This window comes from Mixophyes fleayi, chromosome 1 (genome assembly GCF_038048845.1).
Source record: "Mixophyes fleayi isolate aMixFle1 chromosome 1, aMixFle1.hap1, whole genome shotgun sequence".
Lineage (NCBI taxonomy): Eukaryota > Metazoa > Chordata > Amphibia > Anura > Limnodynastidae > Mixophyes > Mixophyes fleayi.
This window is the reverse complement of record NC_134402.1, coordinates 339,283,193-339,307,444: the sequence shown is the minus strand read 5'-3', so window position 1 is coordinate 339,307,444 and position 24,252 is coordinate 339,283,193. Positions and strand designations below refer to the sequence as shown.

Below are 24,252 nucleotides of genomic sequence, written 5' to 3'. Positions count from 1 at the left end.
TAAGTGGAGCTTAGCATGCCAGAGGCATAGGGCTAGCTGAAGAGGACACAATGTTAGCAGGAAGCAGTGTTATTACTGCTCCATACTGGACAATAAAAATGGTGTATTAAGATTTGGTAAGTTCTTTTATTAAATCTGTCTTCCCTATCTACTAAATAGTATCAAGATCTGCCTTGTTCAGTATAGAAAATGGACAAAAACCAAAAATCTGCAGGTGTGGGAGATGCAGTTCAATATGGGAATCTCCCCTGTAAAATGAAATACATGTCAATTGGGAAAAACACCAACACAATAAGTGTTTTATTTTGACAAAAATATATAACAAACTGCACAGTACGATCTACATATTTAGAAAAAAATAAAACTGTACACATACCTACACATCATCATCATCACCATTTATTTATATGGCGCCACTGAATCCGCAGCGCTGTACAGAGAACTCATTCCCATCAGTCCCTGCCCCATTGGAGCTTACAGTCTAAATTCCCTAACATACAGACAGACAGAGACAGACTCTGGTCAATTTTGATAGCAGCCAATTAACCTACTAGTATGTTTTTGGAGTGTGGGAGGAAACCGGAGCCCCCGGAGGAAACCCACGCATGTAAACCTTTACGAAACAATCAGTGACACCAGTTGCAACCTTTTTTTCATTATTGTGTCAACACCGTCAAGCAAAATTAGTGATTGTAGATATTCAAATGTAAAAAAAAATCATATTTTATTGTGCAGCAACACTATTAAAATACATAGTATTCCATTGTTTAATGACCAATCTCCTAATTATCTGCCAGAACAGTCTAATGGAGGAAACTTAACGATTGTGCTTAATAAAACAAGGTGTACAAAGCAGTCATTGTCACAGCTGTAGAATAGAAATATAGTTCAAGACGTATTGTTACCTGGATATTCTGATATCCAGATATGCTGGAATGGTATATTGTAGCTGAGATATCACCTAAAACTGCACAGAAATGCAGGAGAGATCAACTCTTATTTCTATTCATAAACAGTAAATGCAAGAAGGGTGACTCGTACATTAAACATGAAGCCCACTATATGTCATGGAGGTCCACACAGCACCTCTTTATTGGTCAGTCATTTGGTAGAGAAGCTGGTATGCCCTGTAAATGCGTCACAGTTCTCTGACCTTTCTCGTGTTATCAAGGGGTAATTATTATATTTTAATATAAATAAACAGAAACAAGTAACATACAGTTATAAATCAGAGTTTACAATTGAAGGCAAATTTCTCCAAAGAAGTCTCACTTTGGTCTCTGTATTGAAATATCCCAGTCCATGAAGTGTAAGTTCCTCCTTCAGCTGAGCTAGCTCCTCGCTTAGTGAGTCTGGAGGTATTACCAAGTCTTTCAATTTGATACCACTCTGTGTCAACATCTCTTGCGCCCTGATCAGCAGCTCCCCACGAATCAATAAACCCAAAACAGCAGCATGTACATGGGAGCAACCAGAGGCTGTAAGCCACAGCAGAGATGCAGAGCCTGGAAATGAAAAGGACAAGACGCAGAATAAAATGACAATGGAGAACTGATTTACCACAGGAAAAGAAAAGGTATATGGAAGTCAGCTGGATTTCCCTTAATATCACTAAGAAACACTGGGAACAAGTAGGGAAATGGACTTTCTAGTCTTACACTGGAAAAAATCTGTACCTTAGGAGTGATCTAATTAATATGTATAAAAAAATATATCCAGGGTCAATGTAAAACAACTATGAAAGAAAAACAGTTTCAACATTAACATAGTGTCAAAGTCGTATAATTGGATGAACGAAAGTATATTGGTTTAATATTGGTTTGCCGTGCGTATTGCGAAGCGTACGCCACGTGTTACGTGACGTGGTGCGTTCGCACGGTAAAATACGCACGCACACACTCGCATTACAACAGTTAGTTATTTATATAATTTCATATTGGTTCTGTTACACTGTAATTCAGGAGCAGATAGTATTCGGTTTATTATTAGTCTATATATATATATATATATATATATATATATATATATATATATATATATATATATATATATATATATATATAGTGATTATATGTACATTGTAGTGTTATTAAAGGTTTAGGTAATAGGAAAGGTGTCATGCCTGATATCATATTGAAGCCCTAATCATCAGCAGCTGTCCGGTGCAGTCGGCGAAGAGATCGTACATTGCATACTTTAGTTATTGATATTAGAGAGTAAACCTTTGTATGATACTGGCTATGAAAAGGAGCAGACCCCCTGGAGAGAAGACCCCCACCTTTGGATTCCTTAGATTGAATCAACCTATTATCTGTCTGGCCTGGACCCACCCAACGTCTGGACCTATAGAAACAATATACGTCATCTCTATTGTTCACAATGAAACACTGACTGTATATATATTAGCTGCATCTCACTGGGGCCTCAGTCAACTCTGACACAATATTCTATACAGAATATTGTCCATCGGGTCCGGTGGGTGCGCAGCGTGCGCAAGCGATTGCATTGGTATGTACTTATCTTTTGGTATTGGCTGTATTGTACTTTATCATAATATAATAATGTATTGAAATGTTGACTATTTACATCTGCTAAAAATAAATTACTTTGTGCTTTGGACACACATTCAATTGATTGGGCAATGCTTATTTTAAAACGATAGAATTACTTTAATAATAGGGAGTGTTTCACTGCAAGGGACAGGATCGGAAACCCCCTACCAAGGGACACCCTGATGGTATATTTACTGAATACATTTAAAATGGGTTAGATGGGGAGTGTTGCTCCTGAAAAATCTCCCTCAATTCTCTGGGGCATATTCAAATGTTTGCTTTCCGCGCGGCGGAAAAACTATTATAGTTAGCTGGATTTCAGCTCACGGCTCAGGGAAAATTACCGTATTAACGGTTTTTCCGCGCACGATTACCGTAATAACGGTAATCGTGCGCGGACCGCGAGATTCTCAGCATTGAATAGGCCCCTTTGACTATTTGCCTGGTTTCTCAAATGGACACCAGCATTTGCAAGTTAGATATATATTTTTTTACTGTGTTAAAGCTCCACTCTGCCTCTACTGCCACTCCTCCAAAGGCCTTATCTCGGCACTCTACTGCAACACTTATATTTTATGCTTTCAATAAACTGTATGACTATAATAATAATGAAGCTGGTTAGATGACTTTCTTACAAGTCACTGTGCCTGCAGTTATTAAAAATATGACACCTAAACACATCAGGAGTATCCCCTTCCTACTTCCCTGTGTGTTTAAACTGGCAGCTGTGTTGCTGGGGTTTTTGTTTTGCTCTCCTCTAAACAAAGCATTTAGAAAAGGTTGAACTCGGTAACCTAATTTACAAAGTGCACTGAATTCGTACTGCAAGCGCCTTGGTTTTGCACATGCCTTGATGGCCATTATACAGGGTGATTCAAAAGTCGCAGTACACTCTTTTATTTCAAAAACTCTACAGGAAATTGGGAAACCTGAATACTCCAGTAAGGTAGGGGTGACGTGGTCTATCTTTTACGGTATGTACCAAACATGGGCGCAATCTTGAAATCGGCCAATCGGCCCAATTCCTGTAGAGTTTTTGAAATAAAAGGGTGTACTGCGACTTTTGAATCACCCTGTATTTCAAGGTGAACATCTCAAACTAGAAATGTGCGTAGGTCAGCAGGGAGGTGGAAAAATCTCAGGAGGTGCACTGTGTAAATGTGTACCTGTCACATCACAGAACATTCTGCAACCAGCCCTACACTTTTACATTTTTTGTCTCAAAACTTCTTGGTTTAGCGCCTCTTTGTTGGTATAAATTAACGAGAGAGATGAGCAGCCACACTCCCTTAATTGCATGTGGCACTTGTGTGTGTTAGATTTATTTATTTATTTTCTTACATTGAGCAAAGTGCACCTAGGAGTGATTTTCTTCACTTCTAGAAGATGCATAAGGTGCACCTGTGCAAATCAAGACACAAAGTGCCAATGGAGATTTAACACAGTGCCACAGCAGCTTCTAGTATATTATTTTTGGCTTAACCTTTATGTAACAGACTTGAGAGGTGATGTTTACCTTCTCACTACATTACAACACCATTCATATTTGACTCTGTAACTTACCCTGTTCTTCTGCCCAGCTGAGGCATCTTTTTATCTGCTCTTTCACTGGTATTAGTGTAGGTACCACCCATTGTTGCACAACAGAACACAAAGATTCACTGCGAGACATGAAACCCATCAAGTCAAAGAGAAATAGACATAATAGGGAGGAAAGAAAGTTGGGATCAGCAAACGTATTGTGCTCATCCTCTTCATACAGTGTAACCGACCTGCAAGAACATGTGAAAAGTGTCACTGATATGTTGCAGAGGGAAAGGAGACAACAAATATATTTAAAAATTAAATTATTTGGGGGAAATATTTATGGAGACAATATCAGTGTCGACCAAATCACCTGTCATGAAAAGAGCAAAGTGCAGCGTGAAGATCATATGGAGGAAGGCGAGATATCAGAGCATGGAAGGTCTCCTCACAGCTCCAGAAACTTTCCCTCAGAAGTTCAAGGAGACCCAAAATTGCCCAGTCACTGTGTAAGGTCCTCTCAGCTGGCTGATTCAAGACAGATATAGCAAACCTGGTAGCAAGTTCTCGAACACCTCGGTCCTCATCTTGCAGTAGATCCACTCCACACCATACAGTCCTAATGGAAAACCGAGACACCAGAGTGAAATTATAAAAGAACGAAAACATAATATAAAGAGAGAACCATAATGGAGTCTTCTCACCTCACTGCCAGTTGTGTGAGACCCAAAGTTCCACATCCGACTGCTAGTTTCACCAGGTCAGCTCCAGCCAATTGCAGAGCATCTGCTGCAGCCAATCTTAATTTCTCACAGGACACTGCTGGGTCTGCACAAATAAAGAGAGCAGAGAGCCAGCGGGTACCTAATGAGAGATCGTCCAAAAGTTTCCTACCAATGAGAAATAAAAACATTGAATATACACATAATTATAATGATCTCGTAACTCACACTTTGGAGACCAATTTTAAAAACACAAGGAAACATACAGAACCCCTCACCTCTAACCCACACAATTTTACTTCCATTTGCACATCTACTTCATTTCACCAGGATGCAGAACACCCAGTTCCCAACAGTGATTACACAATACATTCGCACCTCTAATCATCCATGTAAATGGTTGCAAAGAATTCCCTCATATCTTTCAGATATTTGCAAGCAACATAAGACTCATAGTTACCCATTAGCCAATAGCAAGCCTAGTGTGCAAAGAGCGTGGCCACGAAGTTGTGGACCTCCTTTGATTGACTCCAGAAGATTAAGCAGTTTGTGAGTGCACTCAGTGTTCTTGGTGTAGGGCGGACTGCGAACTGGCAGAGTGGGACACACTTTGTGCAGATAAACGTAGCCCTCTAAATACAGCTTAAGATTGTTAGAGAGCCCATCAGTCAGCACTTTGTATAACATATCCTGGTACGGGAAATATAAACAGAAGCACAAGAGGTTAAAATACAATTAAATAATCTGTGAAACATTGGAACCATATTACCGCTATTTTCAATGATCTCTCATTTGGAGATTATAGAGGTACATTTTTTTCTTAATTTATATATATATCTGTTTATGTCTCAGATTTTATATGGTTGGTTTAATTTAAGAGATATTTCCATCCCATTATGGCCTTTTTTTAACCTAAACCATGTGCTCTTTGTGCAGTTCAATGAAGTTGCAGTATGAAATCATGGGGTAATAAAAAACATTAATGTGGTTTGGTGTTTAGTAGTATGTCTATGAAACGCAAAGGTGACACTTCTTGGCTAGAAACAAACTAGAGAATCAGGAGGACAAGGCTGGCAGGTAGATAAGAGGTTTTTTTTATACTATGTTAAATCCAGGGGAGGTTCCATTAGCCAATATTTTCACTGGAAATATCATCCACTAAGAACACCTTCAGATCCCTGGTTCCCCTTCAAGTTGACCCACCCCACGATCTGTTTGAAGACCACCTTGTGGAGAGACTATTCCCCAGGAAGAATGGCATGCCGACTCAGGAACTCAACTTCCCAATTCTCCACCCCCGGGATGAATACTGCAGAGATTGCTTGGAAATAACTTTCTGACAAACACATAATGTTGGTGTTCTCTTTGATTGCTAGGGGGCTTTTGGTCATCTCCATGTCAAAGAACTGATACCTGATTTAGCATTAACAGAGTATTCACATGATTTTGAATGGTTAGGGTCATCTCTTCAGGTAAAAAGAAACGTTGATATCTGCTGTTGAAAAGGATACCCGGAAATAAAATGTGCTGGGCTAGAACGAGATTGGAATTTTTATAGCGCAGGCATGAATTCCAGTTTCTCTGCTGCTATTTGCAAATGAGTCAGGAAAAGGAATGAAGATTCTGCCTTTATCTGAAGGTCATCCAGGTACAGAACCACAGTTACCCTTTTTCACCTCAAGAGGGCTGCCATAATTTTGGAGAATACATTTGGTGCCATAGGCAGACCGAAGGGCAGTGCTCTGAACTGCAAGTGGGAATCCTTCACAGCAAAACTGTGATGACCCTGGCAAATTGGGACATGGAGTTATACATCTTTTATGTCTAGTTGGGCGACAAGTTCATCTCATTTCAATGTCATTGTGACAGATCTTACATACTTCATTTTGAAACTGTCCAGTGTTAAGAGATTTCAAATTCAAGATGGGCCAAAAAGTCAAGTCTGGTTGCTGTACATGAAATAGGTTTGAGTAATAACCCAAACTCTCCTGCTCTTTCGGGATTGGGGCAATCACCCCTGACAAAAATGGGGACTGAATGTCCTCCAGAAGAGAAAAAGTGCCTTGGTCGAGGCCCAAGATATAACCTCTTTCTATGATTCATGTCCGAAGATCTGATTCATTTGTCCTGAAACAGAAAGAGACCTGCTTCCACCACGGACACTGCTGGATGGGGAAGAAGCCTGTCACTTGGTTTGTTTTTCAGCAGACTTGGGGGCTGGACATTTGCTTGACAAAACCTGGAATGGCCCGTTGAGGAACATCTACTAGCTTTCAATGAAAAGCAAAAGGAACAAAATCTTTGGACCTTAGGCTTGGGAGTGTTCACTGGGAAGAATAAGATTTTTTCCTATTGTAGCTTGAGAGATAATACTGTCCAATTTTAGGCCAAGAGAACACTCCCCTTGCCTCCCAGTATCTATGCCAAATGTATGTCTGGCTGTAACCACCCAATGCTGAGATTCTGGACACGTTGCTCACTTGGACCACCAAGGGCAACAATTTAGATCTTGGGGTATTAGATTGCAAAGCCTTACCAATCCGTTCAGCCCACTTATTTATTGCTTTACTTACCCAATGCGTCTAAGCGAATCACCCATTTAAATAAAAACAGACTTCAAAATCACCTTACATTTCCTATCCGCGCTGTTCGTCAAGGAAGCAGCATTTGTAATTAGAATTGTAGTGGATTTGAAAGATAGCCAATAGGCAGAATTTCCCATTTTTCCAGTCTCCTCTTTTGAGAAAGGATAGTTAATGCAAAACCTGCAAAGTACTTGCAATTTCCTATAAGGTTTTTGTCAGGCTTCATCCAAAAGTTCAGATTATTCAGAAGAAGCTTGGAAAAAATTGTGTATCTTCTTTTTCATAAAAAAAGAGAGATATCCGGAACCGCTTGTCACAGTTAAATAAAATCAAAGTATGATGGAACCAAGATGACCCAAAGAAGTGAATGAAAACTAATGCAAAGTTCCTAAAATTGTAAATGCAAGCAGTTAAAAAAAAACACATCTGTTCTCTAATGACAATGATGACCTTCACATAAACAAATGAAACCACAAACAATGGTGGTTAGACATAGATAACTATTCCTTCTGAATAAACTGTTAGTTTGAACAAAGAAATGTGCCAAGGATTATATTGGATCACACTTGATTGCTTTTTCATCTTTAGAACGGATGTTTTCAAATCATATGTGAAACTTTGCATAAACTTGAATACAAAGCATACATTGTTAGCTTGTTGCCAGCCAGTTCCGCTATTTAGACTGTATTAGAAACTGGGGGCTGGAGATCCCATAATAAAATTCACCTGAATTGGGATCGCTATCATCTGTTTATCACCAGCTTCCTCTGAACGGCTGCTTCTTTTATATTGACTAATGTAGCGACACATTGAATTGTAAATTGGGGTCTTTTAAGAGGCTGATCTGTACCAGGTTTAACATCACTGGCCTTTGCCACTATAGCTCCGTACACTTCCTATATGCAGAGATAGCCGGCGCTGATTGAGTACGACTACCGTTCATGGCTTCCACCTTACATCAAAGGGGATTCCTACCTTCTGCCCAACTAAATCTACTCTACATGGCAGTATAGTAGAACTTCTACATACACCGGGCTGTGCTTGTTTTGCTCCGTGGTAATTAGTGCATTCTAGCTACAACCTATTCCTTTGGATGATTATATGTTTTGGGACCTACAATATTAGGTTACACAGACACTAGTTGATACAGTTTTACATTTTTACTGCTTTTATGACATGTTTTGCCACAAGTTTTAATTGGTACTATTAGGGATTGATTTATTTCTCTGACACATGTATATACAGCTGTGTTTGTCTAACCATCTAAGTCTATAATGATTGGTCATTTATGAGAGCAATCCTTGTTATGTTTTTAAACTAATAAAATGTTAGTTGTTATTATATGCTGGCTTCTTTATCAGTTGAAATTTACTTATTGTGTTTAGTGAGATACATGTAGCGCAGCCATTATTTTCTCTTTGTATATATAAATAACACCATACCTGTAACATGTCCCTCATTAAATGACCCAATGCAGCCGGCACATCGCCAACCTGCCGCTCACACAACCATTTCAGCACAGCTGTATCTCCAGTCTCCAGGAGTTGACACACGTAACTGTAGATGGACTGGTCAAAAGACCTGATGGCTTCATTGCAGACATACTGGACACATGTCTCATGGAAAGCGTCAGCGCCCACCTGAATGAGTAACATATGACTGAGGCGTCACTGACTGACATTGTGATTTAGATACAGGATAGTAACGTAAAGGTTTCTATCCAGTAATGGCTGCTGCTCATTAGAGGCTCTCACCTGTGTTAGTGGCCCCTTTGCACTCAGCTCCTGGCAGACTGCCTTCTGAACTTGTTTGGCAAAGTTCTCTCCACAACTTGGCAACAACAGAATGAGAATATCCAGGAAGACATTTCGCACCAGGAAGCACCTTTGAACTGGTGACAGCAGCCAGAGTGACGGTAGCAGCTTCTGTGCCACCTCCTGCCTCACACCTTCTGAAATACTGAATAGAAAAGGAGAGACACAAATGATAATTGAAGAAAGGAAAGAGAAAACATATAGAATACAATTGGAAAATTGGTAGTAGAGCAATAAGAAAATGGGCACAAGAATGAATAAATGACAATGATGAAGCAATATGTAAACTTGTCCGTAAACAAAATAAATGTTTTATGTATGAAGCATTAAAAAAAGCTATACAAATTATATAGAAAACAAGGTGTATATAGGTAAACACCGATGTTTGAACACATGAACTAATGACTTACCAGTACCAAATACAATAAAGTTCTTATTATGTGCTAACCATACATTTATCATTATAATACAGTAAGTAGTTGTACAATGTCTTTGGAGTCTGCAGCAAAGCGCAACAGTCTTCGCAAAATATTGGGCACTCCAAAAATATATGAGAAAACCAGCAAGTGGACTGGACAATTAATGGAGCCACTTAAGAGAAAAGACATATTTTGAATTCAATTCTTCTCAAGATCATCAAAATAGTATTATTAGTATTATTATTGTAAAGTATGTGCAAGAAAATACCAATGTTTTATCCCCACTCTGTCACTGTATTCTCACCAGTTTTCCTTCAAAGCTAGGGACAGCAGAGCATAAATCTGCAGCAGTCGGCCATGTAATCCATTGTGGGACACTCCTTCATTTGTATGGGGAAGGCCCAAGGTCAGCTGAAGAAGTAGCATATGATAATCCGTCATTTGGACAACAGGCACAAGGGCACGGGCAGCCATGCCACGCACTGAATAGATGGGATTTTCTCTCAGGTCCAACAGAGGCTCCATTAAACATCTGGCATAAATAGTGTATGGTAAAGAGTCAATATCTACAACGGATCATAAAAACATAAAACATTTGCTGCTCACTATATAACTATCTAGTACCTGGCCTCACCGTCTCCCCCAGGTTGCAGTTTAGCAAGCAGGGTAAGGATAGGATGCAGACTGGGATGCAGCATCTCTTTCTCTTCTCTAGCCTTGCGCAGTTCCTGCAGCAGTAGATCCAGCAATCCTGGGTATCTCCGCAGTAGAGCTCCAATATGCAGTGTGCTTTGAACTGAGCTATCAACGTCACTGCGAGAAAGTCCCAACATACCAACAGAAAGAGCAGCTGGATAAAAGTGAAAAGAGGTAGATACATTCTCCATGTCATTAATTCACTTACACTACCTATGTCTGTTCATGCTTAGCTAGGGTAGGGGAAGTACGGTACAACTCACTGAAAAGCTGCAAAGCTGCATTGCGCATGGCCCAGCAGGGAGAGCGCAGACTGTTGAGTGAAAGTGACATCATAGGGACAGCATGATTAAGGAGTGTGGAACGAAGGCTCGCTGATCGTAGCATAGTCTGAAGAGCATGAACTGCAGATACCTGAAAAAACAAATGTATGAAAATAGTAACTGACATTTCTCTCTCACCACACAGCCTATTACATGTAGTTCTATCAAAACTCTATAGTATTTTTCTTCTGGCTTATTTACCTGTGGCAGGTCTCGTGTCTGGTCCCAGTTACAGGGCAGTGGCTCTCTAGCTAATGCCAGCAAAGACGGCACACAGGTGTCAAGTAGAGGATGCTGTGGCCCCTCCGCAGATAAGATACACTGCAGGAGCACAGGAAAGCCTGCAGCTCTGCGAGTTACAGAGAGAGAGTTCTGAGACTGTGCCCGTACCAAAGTCTGTAAAACACAGAGCATGTCAATGACTGACACGGAGAAGGATTTATACAGTAAATGGACCATACCATACCTGCTCCATCATTTCCCTTGGAAGAGCTCTCAACTTTGGATCTTTATGGTGATGCAATGCAGCACAAAGCCTAGTAAATCCTGCAATACAGCCATCTACGGCACCCTGGAGGATACACACAATAACATTCATGACTCAGTAGACATTTAACCCACATAGAAGATTTGCAAAAGTAAAAATATCCCGTAACATTACTGCTGGGTTTCAAGCCCGAGACCATATTCCTGCAGCTGCCATATAAATGCTTAATTACTAATTGTGGTCTACACAACTGGAGCCCATCCACTACTGGAAGAGCAGACTAGATGAACCTATAGTTTCTTTTCTGCTTTTAAATTCTATGTTTCTACTTGCCAAATAAGAAGAAAGACCAAGATTCAAATATCCTTTTCTATTAGTGCAAATCACAATATGAAAACAGTTAAAATGTACTTGCCAAGTACATGAAGTACAATGTACTAATGTGCAGTTTCATTATATTGTGAAATGCCCTTAAACATCAGTAGTGCAATTTATGTGCAGAAAATACAATCTGCTTAACATACATCAGCGTCTTCAGAGAGGACAGGAAAAGAGGATTTATATACTTACGTTAAATCCGTTTCTCTGATTTCGTCTGGGGGACACTGCTTACCATGGGGTTGTGGAGGGGAGCACGGGAGTTGGCACCTAGCTAGTTAATCTTTAGCACTGCTGACAGACCCCTCCCCTCTACAAACCCCCTGCCTCTTCCTCTTGCTGTCAGTTCATTAAAAAGCCCCAAGGAGAAAAGGCCAATCAACCAAGAGCACACAGAGGAAAAGCAGAAGGGAGGTATCGCAGTGTTCCCCAGACGGAATCAGAGAAACGGATTTAACGTAAGTATATAAATCCTCTTTTCTCTTTCATCCAGTCTGGGGGACACTGCTTACCATGGGGACGTTCTAAAGCAGCCCCTTAAGGGTGGGACCGCTGTGAAAGCCCTGCTCGTAGCGAAATTTGCATCCTTGGATGCAAATACATTAAACTGGTAAAATTTTGTAAAGGTGTGGACAGAGGACCAGGTGGCTGCCCTGCAAAGCTGGTCTGCAGAAGTCCCATTTCTCGCTGCCCATGACGCCCCCACCGATCTGTGGAATTGACCGAAAGTCTCTCTGGCACAGGACGGTTAACCCTTATGTATGCCTGCTTAATGGTTGCCGAAACCATCTTGCAATGGACTGTTTTGAGGCTGGCCAGCCTCTTTTGATAGAATCATAAAGAACGAACAGAGAATCTGTACGTCTAACCTGAGAAGTTCTTTTGACATAAATAAAGAGAGCTCTAACCACATCTAACTTTTCAATAGACTGCTGATCAGAATGAGAGGTCTATGAAAAAACCGGAACCACAATTTCTTGGTTTAAGTGGAAGCCGAAACTACTATTGGGACAAAAGAAGGGAGTGTTCTTAATACCACTCTGTCCTCGTGAAAAAAACAGATATGGTTCTCGGCAAGACAGAGCTCCCAATTCTAAAAACCCTACGTGCAGATGCAATCGCCAAAAGAAAGACGGCCTTCCAGGTCAGACACCTAAAATCTGCCGCCAGTAATGGCTCAAAAGGAGGACCTTTAAGCATATCCAGTACCAGGTTAAGATCCCATGGTGCTGTGGGTGGAGCGTAGGGAGGCTGAATATGTAAGACTCCCTGAAGAAAGTCTTGACGTCTGGCAACTCCGCTAACTTCAGGTGAAAGAAAACTGAAAGCGCTGATACCTGAACTCTTAGGGACCCTAAACGGAGTCCTGCTTCCAGGCCATCCTGAAGAATCGCTAATAAGCGAGGGAGACGAAAAGAAGACGTGTGACAAGACTTATTTTCACACCCTCTAATATAGGCCCGCCAAATCCAATGATAGATGCGAGCTGACACTGGATTACGAGCTCACAGCATAGTGTTCACTACACTGGGGGAGAAACCCCTAGCTCTCCAGAGGCTGGCTACAACAGCCATGCCGTTAAACTGAGCTGAGGTAAGTTCTGGTGACAAAAGGAACCTTGTAGAAGAAGGTCTTCTCGCGACGGAAGACGATATCCCTGTCCTACCGCCATGGAAATTATGTCCGCGTACCATACTCGACGCAGCCATGAGGGATATCCCAACCTGAAAACCCATGGCATGATCATCACGTCCACCGCTACCACTAAGGGGTCTCTTGCCCTTGCGGAAAACCTGTGAACCTTTTTGTTGTGTCTGGAGGCCATGAGATCTATATCCGGAAGACCCCACCTCTGAACTAGAGACTGAAATACTTCCGAATGGAGGGACCACCCCCCCCCGGCATCATCGCATTGCGACCGAAGTAATCGGCCTCCCAATTCTTTATTCCTTGAATGAACACTGCCAAGATTGCTGGAACATACTGTTCTGCCCAAAGAAAAATCTGAGCTGCAACTCGCATTGCAGCTGCACTCCTTCTTCCTCCCTGTCTCCATGATCATGGAGCAAAAGACCTGCCCATCGACATATGATCGTAATTTAGCCACCACTGGAGCGATTCTCTCGCCCCTGGAGACAGCGAGATCCTCTGGAGATCTAAACGCAGGTGGGATCCTGACCATTTTGCCAACAGATCCCACTGGAAGCATCGAGAATGAGCCCGACCATAGGGGATCGTCTCGAAGGAGGCCACCATCTTTCCCAGCAGCCGCATGCACAAATGAATTGAGGGACTAGGAGAGGACAAGACCTGAGATGTTATACTTTGAATAGAAGTAATCTTTTCCACCGGCAGGAACACCTTCTGTGAATCTTAGGAAAGACTGATGATCGCTCCAAATGGGAACGTGGAGGTATGCGTCCTTTATAAAACTGATCTTTCTCTAAGCCGTTTATCACCGACCTCAGGGACTCCACACGAAATTTGTCTACTTGTAAGTGCACATTGAGGTTCTTTAAGTTTAGAATGGGTCGAAAAGACCCATCCGGCTCTTGACCAGAAAAAGATTTGAATAAAATCCCTTCCCTTTCTGGTTGTCTGGGACCCTGCAAATGACTTTTTTCAAAAGAAGAGAGGTGACACAGGCCTGTATTGCCTGTCTTCTTTGTGGATCTCGGGGAAGCGGAGTTACAAAGAAACGATGAGGTACCGGACCCAGCAGGTCTATCCTGTACCCCCTTGATATAATGCCCCGAATCCAAGGGTCTTGGGATGACGCTGTCCACTGTTCCTGATAAAGCGACAGACGTCCCCCACGGTCGCCACCCCCTGGGGAAAAGAGTGGAAGTCAGGACGCAGGCTCCTCCTGGGACTTGGAGGCCTGGCGCCTAGCTGCAAACGAGGACCTGCCTCTGACCGAGAGGCCTCAAGCATTTGGTTGTCTACCTCTAAATGACTGCCCCCTAGGCAAAGAGGTCCCTCGAAAGGGCTAACGAAAAGAGCTAAATGGTGGGGCCCGGCCCCTACTTGAGAATACCGGCAAAGAAATACTTTTGCCCCCTGTTGCCTGTGAAATCATAGTATCCAATTCCGGGAACGTACAAAATCTGCTGCTGAAAAGGGAATGGTTTCTATGGACCTTTTAGATTCCGAATCGCCCTCCCAGGATTTCAGCCATAACGTTCTTCCTGCTGAAATTGACGCAGCTTGAATAGAGAAGGACACAGACGCTGTGCTCTGAGCCGCCTCATAAAGGTACCTCGATACCTCTTTCAAATGTAAAGCTAGGGGAAGTAAATCAGAGTCCTGTAGGGCCTCTGGCAGTTGATCTGCCCATGCTTCCATGGCTCTAGAAACCCTTGCTGAAGCAAATGTGGGTCTAAAGCAGTGGTTCCCAAACTGGGTGCCGTGGCTCCCTGGGGTGCCGCGGCTACCTCCCTGGGGTGCCGTGGCCAGGGCTGGTGGTAAGCAAGGCGGGTGACTACTTAGTAATTTTTTTGGCTTAGGGGTGCCTTGAAAAAATTATTGAGACCCTAAGGGTGCCTCGAACTAAGAAAGTTTGGAATCCACTGGTCTAAAGGAAGAGCCCGCTGCTACGAATATAGATTTTAGCTGACATTCCACTCTGCGGTCAGTGGTATCCTGCAGAGTTGCTGAGCCCAGGACTGGTAGGAGTGTGTGTCGGGCCAAACGGGCTACTGGAATATCTACTTTAGGGATTCCTTCCCAGCGAGCCACGTCCTCTTCCTGCAATGGGTACAGGGATGAGAACCTCCTGGGAACAGAGAACTTTTTTATCAGGCTGTTTCCAGGTTCCCTCTGCAAAATCTCCGAGTTCTACAAAAGGGGTAAACCGGATGACTTTCCTTTTGGCCTTCTTAAAAAGACTTCTGTCTGTAGGATTAGGATCCTCCGGTTCTGGGAGGTCCAACGCCTGTCTTACTGCTAAAACCAAATCGTCAATAAATTTTTAGTGTTCTCTTCCTGTTCCAAAGGTTGAACCTGGTCAGGATCAAAATTTGTTTCCCCTTCCTCTTCTGAAAAACCCTCAGAATCTGAAAGGACCATAAGAGGATTAGCGGATCTAAGCCGCTTTCTTTTAGCAGGGGGCAAGTCTGGGGATTCAAGTAACTGGTTCAGTCTGTCCAAACCCGTTATAAATGCTGAGGAACATGCCGGTTCTGTGGGAACAGGGGGCTGGTCCGTAAGCAAAGAGGAAGGTCCTGCTATAGCCGTTCCAGTAGAACCTGTGGCAGCAGGGAGCCCCAAAGGTGTAATAGAATTGTTAGCCGTAGAGGCTGCCACACTAGATAGCAACTGAGTAGATTGAGATAATATCTGTGCTAAAGAGGAAACCGACTGTGTCAGGGAAGCCACCCAGGCCGACTCCTTCGTCAGTGGGGCTGGAATGAGCTGGGTTTGCGCAGAGGGGACCCCTCCTTCGCAGTCAGAGCAGAGCGACTGGTCCTTCTGCCCACATGGTAATCTAACCTTACATCTAGAACATGTAAAATATTTTGCTATAGGGCCTATTCCTTTATCTGTCATTTTCACAAAGGAAAGGCACACCCAACACACAGACTTGAGTTTAGAGATTGAGAGAGACAGTGAAGAAAACAAGTAATCAACTAATCTAAAATAAAAGTTGTACTTGTATTTTGTGTGAAACAACAATGTGATAGAATTGGCAAGTAGGTGAACCACAATATAACCCCTACTAGCCCACTTTGTAATCAGAGCAAATACAGTAAATAGATTTAAATAAATCAGATACTTAGCCCTCAGGCCAAACAGGGGAGAAGTCCAACAGCAGTGTACTGGTGTCTGCTCCCTCTGATCTGTCTCCTTTCCCGGGCTTCTCCTTGGCGCCAGAAGACCGGGCTAATCCAATTGTGCAGGAGAGCAGGGGAGCTCTATGTCTTAGCTCCCCCCCCTCCCCCTCCGATAATGCTGTCTCTCTTTTTTTTTAATTTAATTTAACCTTACATTTAGAGCATGTAAAATATTTAGCTATAGGGCCTTTTCCCTTATCTGACATTTTATAAGGAAAAGCACTCCAAACACACTAGATAAAGATATATTGAGAAAAACAGAGCCAGCAACAACTAACCAACTAATCTGTAATAAAGGTTGTACTTGTATGTGTGTAACAGACAGTGTAATATTTATGCAAGTAATAAAACACAATATAATCCTTACTAGGCTCCCTCTTCAAACCACAAAATACAGTTTGTAAATGGTTAAAGAAAGGTTTTGGTACTTAGCCAAAAGGGCCACACAGGGGAGAAGTCCAACAGCTGTGTCCTGGTGTCTGCTCCCTCCAAGATAAGTTCCTTCCCGGGCTTCTCTGGTGCCAGAGGACTGGACTGTACCACTTGTGCTGAAGAGCAGGGGAGCTCTATGATAGTTCCCCCTCTTGCAGCCTTCTGTCTCTCCTTTTTTTTTTTTTTTTAAAGAACTTATCTTTCTGGCAGAGTTGTGGAGACCCCTTTGAAGAGGTCTCCTGCAGCAGTATATACCCCGATGCCCCCTCCTATATTCCTGAGGGGGGATCTTGGTATGGCCCCCGCTCTCTCTCTCTCCTTCCTCCTGCGCACCTCCGCGGGCCGATGACGCCATCATGGCCGCCGGCAAGGTAATCTGACAAGCGGCGCTTTATGCCTGCAGTGGCAGCGCCGGTTATCAGGGGAGCCTCCAAGAGTGACAGCGGTCCGGGAGACCGCTTGTCACTCTGTAATATGACCGCTAATGCTGTGCCATTGAGAGCAGTCTGCTCTCTCTGTCAGAGCCCGGTCAGTGCTGCATGCTTTCTGGGAGTGTGCTCTCTATAGTAGAACACACTCCCAGCTCTGCCCTAAGCTAACTAATCTAAAAAATAAAGAAAATTAAAGTTATTAAAAATAAAAAATAAAAGAAAAAACTAGCCATTTCTAAAACTTGCCCAATTCCTTTGGGCACCTAGAAAAAACTGACAGGAAGAAGAAGAGGCAGGGGGATTGTAGAGGGGAGGGGTCTGTCAGCAGTGCTAAAGATTAACTAGCTAGGTGCCAACTTCCGTGCTCCGCTCCACAACCCCATGGTAAGCAGTGTCCCCCAGACTGGATGAAAGAGAAAATATTTTATCCCACTGACTATTAGTATTACTATGATCTTTTATTTATAAAACGCTTACATATTACGCATCGCTGTACATTGAGGCAATTGTTATACACATAAACAACATACAATGGCATGAAACATAATTTAACTATGGCCTTGCCCAAATGAGCTTACAATCAGAGATGGGAGTGGAACACTTGTCACATATGGTAGTGAAATAATAACTGTAGCTGTTGATGGCGATACTGTTGATACTGTGAGACAGAATCATTATCAATCACCAATATTAAAACCACCAATGGCAACTGGCATTTTTTTTTATCAGTGGTGTGGTATTATTGGAATGATGTCAGACAGTGGAAGGTGCAGACATAAAACATTAACAGTCACTTTCATAATTTATCTTAAGTGAATCTCCTTCATCTTCAGGGTGTGAAGAATATAAGTCCACACCACCACTGCTGACAGATACAGTAGCTATTCAAAGCTTCAGAAAACTGCTTTTTTACTAACTACGAAAACATCAATTAATGAACTGCAAAAAGTATTGGCTTACTACGCTTATTTATGTGCGCACTTGTACACTTAGTGTATTTCAAGGTGTGTGCTCACTACACAGTTCATGGTACTGGCCCCAAGAATCAATTTGCTCTTAGCTTTGGGGTGTCTGCAAACTCACCTGAAACTGCACATGATAGAAAGAGTGAAACTTTTTCAAACTTTTCCCATTAGGCAAGGTTAGGCACTTGCCTAGGGCGCCGGGCTCTGGAGGGCGCCGGGCTCTGGAGGGCGCCACAAGAATGTAAATTACTTTAAAACTGTGCGGCGACCGCTGACCATACCTGTCACGGCCGCCGCACAGCATTCAGATGCACGGGGGAGGGGGGAGAGGCTATTGCTCACCACCGCCGCCTCTCTGCTCTGTCTTCTCCCCTCCACTCACTAGTGTCAGTGAGTGGAGGGGAGGAGACGGAGCAGAGAGGCGGCGGTGGTGTGACAAGGTAAGGAAAGTCGGGGTGAGGGGGGAGGAGGGCGCAGATTTTTGCGGGGGGTGGGGCGCCGATTTTTTCAAAATGCCTAGGGCACCATGGACCCTAGCACCGGCCCTGCTTACTATACCGCTCTGTTTGCTTTATATGTGACTTAAATTGTTTGAGATTGAAAGTACATTGTGTGTCACTTTTGAGTCCTTGAAACTTTTTATTGTAAGTTGAAGTATGCCCAGAAATTTGAAATCTTAAGGAGATATATGTAAAACTGGAAATGAGCTAACTCTCTAAAGCAGGCAGGTTTCTGGGCATGCAATCCAAGAAATCTTACACATTTCTGGTATTCAAACCCATTGCTCAAGCTACTGAGCAGATATGGAAACAGACCAAACGTTGCTAATTTATATCAATAAGAATCATTAGCATGTCCCATGTGCTGAAGTCTTAACCACCTAGGGTTAATTTGGCTTTTTCTGCTCTCATGCCATACTACCCTCCTGCCAGAGGATTCTGCTTCCTTCAAGTTACAGATGAATACGTGAATTGAGACCACTTTCCGCAAGACATGTTCATTTGATGTCTATTTTGTTTCCTGCGCTGATCTCCATGGGGTTGACCCAAACAAGTTAATTCTGGTTTCAGGAAGTCTCATATTCCGCACTGGTTTCCCCAAAATGAGCTTCAATGGCACCCAGAAAAATTAATTACAAACCTCAATTTAGCAATGTATCTAGACTATTCACTCATTCTACAGAAAGTAGAGGAGCTCTATGACTTTGCTCCTTGTCAGGGATACACTGCCTCCAGAAACGAGCTGGGAGATGTCAACTCACTTTACAGACATTTTCATGTTTAAAAAAGCCTGATCTAATCAGGGCAGATGCTGAGGTGGCAGAAATATTCCTTAAAAATATTTTGCTCCTTTAACGACAGAGACCCTAAACGCAACCATTTAATGTTCCAAAATAAACAGGGTTTTGTAAGGAAGAACAGCAACAAGACCACTATCAAATCATCCACCACCAAGAATGATGCACGAAGGGGCCACCATCCTGAAAACAGAAAATGCTGGTGGGGTGTTTTTCTCTTCTACCAGGAATAGCTGGCAGACACTCAGTATTATTGTGTTCTAAAGTCAGCAATGTTGCCAAATTCCATGTGTTCCACCTCCCATTTCAGAATGTATTGCCTCTGATCTCCCCAGGATCACATTAAGCAGTCATCAACCTCAAGAATCTGAATCCGTTTGGTTTTTTTTAACCAAAATTTTAAAATGAAGTCTCTCAAATCAGAAATCCACTTCATAAAAATAAGTTCATAACTATGAAAGACTTTCAGGAGTATTATCTACAATACCCACAAGTCATGTCTCCCCATCCATGTTTCCTTCTGTTCACTGTGGATAATGAACACTTTCAATACCTGGGCTTCCCATTTAGTCTATGCTTTAGGGTGTAACTCTTCAATGGAGTATTGATATCAGTGACCCCTTACTTGAACAACATTCTGATTAGGGTTTCCTCTCAGGACCAAACTGAAAGAGTAGCAAAAACATGTAAAAAATATTAATAACATCTCAGAATAAGGTAACCAGGTCGGTTCAGTAACCCTTTGTGTCCTCAATCTTCGCTCAGTGTCAGCAGAGGACTGCCTATATTTTCAGGGTATGGTGGTCTCCAAGCAGTGTCATTATTCAGTTTCAAACCCCATCAGAGGTCATAGGACAAGTATCACCAAGAGTTGTCAAAGATTACCACCAGTAGGTAACATCAACTGTGGATATATCCAACCAGACTTAAAAGTGTCTGTCTGTAGTCTGTTCAAATGTGGCAAATGGATGCCAGTCAAATGGGATGTAGAGCGGCCTATCTCTGACTTGCTAACATGTGTGGACTGTAGAGGAATCAAGCTTAACCATCAATGCTTTGGAGCTTTGTGCAGAATTTAAAGCTAGTACCAATCTACCTGCATCGGTGGGTATACCACGCTCAGCTAGGCACTCAGTTCAGAGACTTGATCCCTTGTATCTGTCAATAACTTTTTTCTACCTATCAAGGCTAACTGGGGACCCTCCACTGCAAACCAAGGCTTGGCGGCATCTCTGCCTACTATTGCGGCCCACCATCTTTACTGTCTGTCCAGACGGTGGTATTCGGCTCCGACATCAGGCCTTCGGTCCAGTACAGAGAAGACCTATCTACTTGTCCTGAAGACACACCATGACTAATATCTGATCTGGAGCAATCACCTCCTGTCACACCATGTGTCTCACAGGCCCCTCTGCTCACTCGGTGCTCAGCTCTACAGGACAGGCCACCAACGGGGAACCCTGCATTCGATTCCCCACCACATCTTGCATCAATGTTAAGAGACACACTGTCTTGGAGTGTGGTGAACCATTGGAGGCTTGCTGGGAAAAAGCTCCCTTCACCTGGGCCCCCCTTCATGTGCACTACCGCTTCCCCTCCAGGATGCCGGCACTACCATCTGTGCCCATGACTCTGATCTCCAACCAGCAATCCCTCCCTGACGAATCCTGAGTGGGACTTTACATAACAATATAACTATTGTTTCACCAACCTCTGGAAGAGACTGTTTCTTTCATACAACTACAACAATGAGTACCTTTAAGACTGGCCTGATTGGAGACATTCTGTGATCAATGCTATTCTTAAATCACATTACACTTGTGTGAGTTGATCGATAAGACTTAGGCTTTAGCACCAACAAGGGAAATATTTGCAAAATTAGCCCGAGTTGTATCTCTGGGGCACAACTAGCTGACAAGTTGCTTTCGACCTACATGTTATGTTAATTGATAGTGACAGGACAAAGCAACACTTATCCACGACCCACCACAAAGGTCCATATTCACCTTACCACTATTGGTACTTGTACCTAAATATGATTACAGATTAACCTCTGGCTAGATGGCCCACTTGTGCTTTAAAAAGTAAGAACCTGATTCAACCTCATCACCATCCACAGTCTTGTCCTACTACTTCGTGACTGCTCACTCCAATTAGTCAGCATTCAAATGTATGCATAATGGCCCCACACAACCGGAAAGCGCTGAGAAAAAGACCTAATCACTGTCAGAAATCCAGTTCATGATGAATACCGATACCACTCCAACAGGAGTGGTCAGGGATCCCCACAATGCCTCTCCCTCCCATCTTGACCCTAATGCGCCTCTGTTTGCTAACCTTCACTCTGAACTCACAAATATCGTGCAAATGTCAATAAAAGAACTCGATGTGGAGACAGATGAAATTGTAATCACACCAACCACCTTGGAAGAATTGGTTGCATCCCACAACAACCTCATTGAAGCTAATGACACTCTACAGCAGGATTTAAAATCCTTCAAACAAAGAAGTATAGACCAAGTCCGGAACTCCTGCATTTCAAAGGCCCTGGAAAAATAAGGTTCTTTGCAGAGCAAAATGCGAGATATGTCCTCCTGCAAACCAGAGGACATCCTGTAAATGTGCACTTTCCACCCTTTTATCACTTAAATTTTGACCCGCAATACAAAATATAATTTTTATATGTTGGTGCAGACATGCATCTAATCTGTGCTTAGCAAAGAATGTCTCCAACCCAATCAACTCCTCCTCATCGACTATTGCAAACTCTTGCACCACCACAAATGTGGTCATCTTGGCACACAAATCCATGTTCTTTCCTGTAAAACTAGGAGCAACAGCACTAAAGAAGCTGGTCCTATTTGTCAAAGGGTAAAAAGCCCTATTGCCAATCAACATGGCTCGTTATCTCTTCACTAAATACATGGGCTTTGTACATACAAAGGTGGTAAGTTTTGCATGGTGAAATCCATCTATTAAGTACCTACGCAATAACTCTTCTTTTAAAGCCACCACAAGAATAAAAGATAAAATAAAAGCATTCTAAAAAATGTTTTCCGTTGAATATAAAAAATATTACATTTTTAAAATAAATGAAAATTATGTTTAAAATTTATTTCTCCTGCATCTTCTATGGGGAACGCTGCTGCCATGGGCTATGGTGTAGGTGCAGGAGCTGAGCACTTAAGGTTTAATTTTTCAGAGCTGAACAGAAGTTCCTCCTTACTCTTTTTCAATGTTATTGTTACTTTCAGCGATGCAGGCAACGCTGTGATTGCAGCACTCCTGTTTACACATCCCACTGCTCTCCGCTGGTTTCTTGCAGGGAAATCTGTGTTGTGGAGGTATTATTACTAGGTTGCTGGCTCTACCAGCTTGCACTTATAGGGGTTGAGGCTGCTAGGAGCATTTTGGGGACCTGTTCTTGGACAGGAGGCTCTTACTGAACTAGGTTACCTGGGGAGGAGGAACACCGCTAGGGATATGGTTTCTCCCCCTGGGTGGGCTTCCCTACTGGAGAAAGTCCACTGGAAGTACACAACTCCCTGGAAGAGCTCCTGCTGGGAAGCTGTTTGCCTATGTCCACCTCCTCTGCTGGGCTGAAGCTCCTCTTTTCAAGGGTTCCTGCTGATATCTGGAAGGCTGATGGCTAAATACCTCTTTATTTGCTCTGTAAATCTCTTTTTTTCTGTGTGGGTGGGAGATTGTTACTACTTTTCTCTGTTTGCTCTTGAAGTACCTTATAGGGGATTTATACCAAAATATACATATATTCAGATTCTGCCATGGTCTGTTTGCCTGTACCCTATCTACCATTTATGGAAAAGAGACCAGTTCTAAGGCTAAAAGCTGGATGAGGAAAGTCTATTCTGTGTTTTCATCTGCTCCAGATGCCAGACAAACTCACCTAAGAGACGACAGGATCCATATGTCTGGTGTACAGCCTGCGAAGAGGAGGACTGTAACTTGCACACGCCTATGATGGACTCATTTCACATGGCGGAACCTGCTTGGGCGAGAACCCTGGCTCAGATCATTGCTGAGTTGAGAAAACTGGCTACACTTTCTAATGAGCTTCTGGGTGACTCACACCCAAAGGATCCTGCTGGAATAAAGGGTGAATCTTTTGGAGGTCAGGCCTTAGACATGCTAGAGTGGATGATTCTCAATCTAATGAGGCGGCATTATTATTTCTTTACCTTCATCTTCTCACTTACCTGAGCTCCTCGGTAAAGCTTGAGCTAAGTCAGATAAGAAATTTCTTATTCCCCACAAATTTTCTGTATTGTATCCTTTGCCAACTGAATAAATAGATAGGTGGGAACAAACGCCGAAGGTAGATACCCCAGTGGCTTACCTTTCTAAGTCCACCACTACTTCCATTCTTGGGTAGCTTCATTCAAGGATGGACAGGGCAAGAAATTTGAAAACATTTTAATATCCATCTATATGGTGGCTGGTGCTGTACTCAGGACTTTGTTGGCATCTGAATACTTTTCCAAGGTAATGGAAAAATGGTCTGATCAAATCTTGGAAGGATGGCTGTCTGACCATCAGAATTGCTCCGGTTGGTGGAGCATATCATAGATGTGATTGATCACATCGGTAACATAGCTCTGGATGAAGCATCTACTAAATATAGGATTCTCTGCCTTGGGTGTAGTTGCCAGGCAAGCTCTTTGGATCCAGTTATGGGACATGAATGAGTGTAAGAAATATTTAGGAGCCCTACTGTACGATAGTTCAGTTCTTTTGGACCTGAGTTTGACAAAATGATCTGTCAGGCTACTGGAGG

General features: G+C 42.7%; 1 protein-coding gene across 1 annotated transcript in view; it reads right to left on the bottom strand.

Moving 5' to 3' along the window:
• Positions 1-271: 271 nt before the first annotated feature.
• LOC142160965 (tRNA (32-2'-O)-methyltransferase regulator THADA-like) overlaps positions 272-24,252 on the bottom strand; it is a 62,086-nt gene continuing 38,105 nt past the window's right edge. Inside the window, exons 20-31 of the mRNA XM_075216118.1 lie at positions 11,102-11,206; positions 10,837-11,031; positions 10,576-10,726; positions 10,241-10,466; positions 9,921-10,148; positions 9,138-9,342; positions 8,826-9,023; positions 5,259-5,488; positions 4,781-4,966; positions 4,450-4,695; positions 4,116-4,324; positions 272-1,505 (exon numbers count right to left, since the gene is read on the bottom strand). Of these exons, the coding sequence (XP_075072219.1) occupies positions 1,222-1,505; positions 4,116-4,324; positions 4,450-4,695; positions 4,781-4,966; positions 5,259-5,488; positions 8,826-9,023; positions 9,138-9,342; positions 9,921-10,148; positions 10,241-10,466; positions 10,576-10,726; positions 10,837-11,031; positions 11,102-11,206 (2,463 nt within the window). The 3' untranslated portion in view covers positions 272-1,221. The remainder of the gene's footprint in view (positions 1,506-4,115; positions 4,325-4,449; positions 4,696-4,780; positions 4,967-5,258; positions 5,489-8,825; positions 9,024-9,137; positions 9,343-9,920; positions 10,149-10,240; positions 10,467-10,575; positions 10,727-10,836; positions 11,032-11,101; positions 11,207-24,252) is intronic.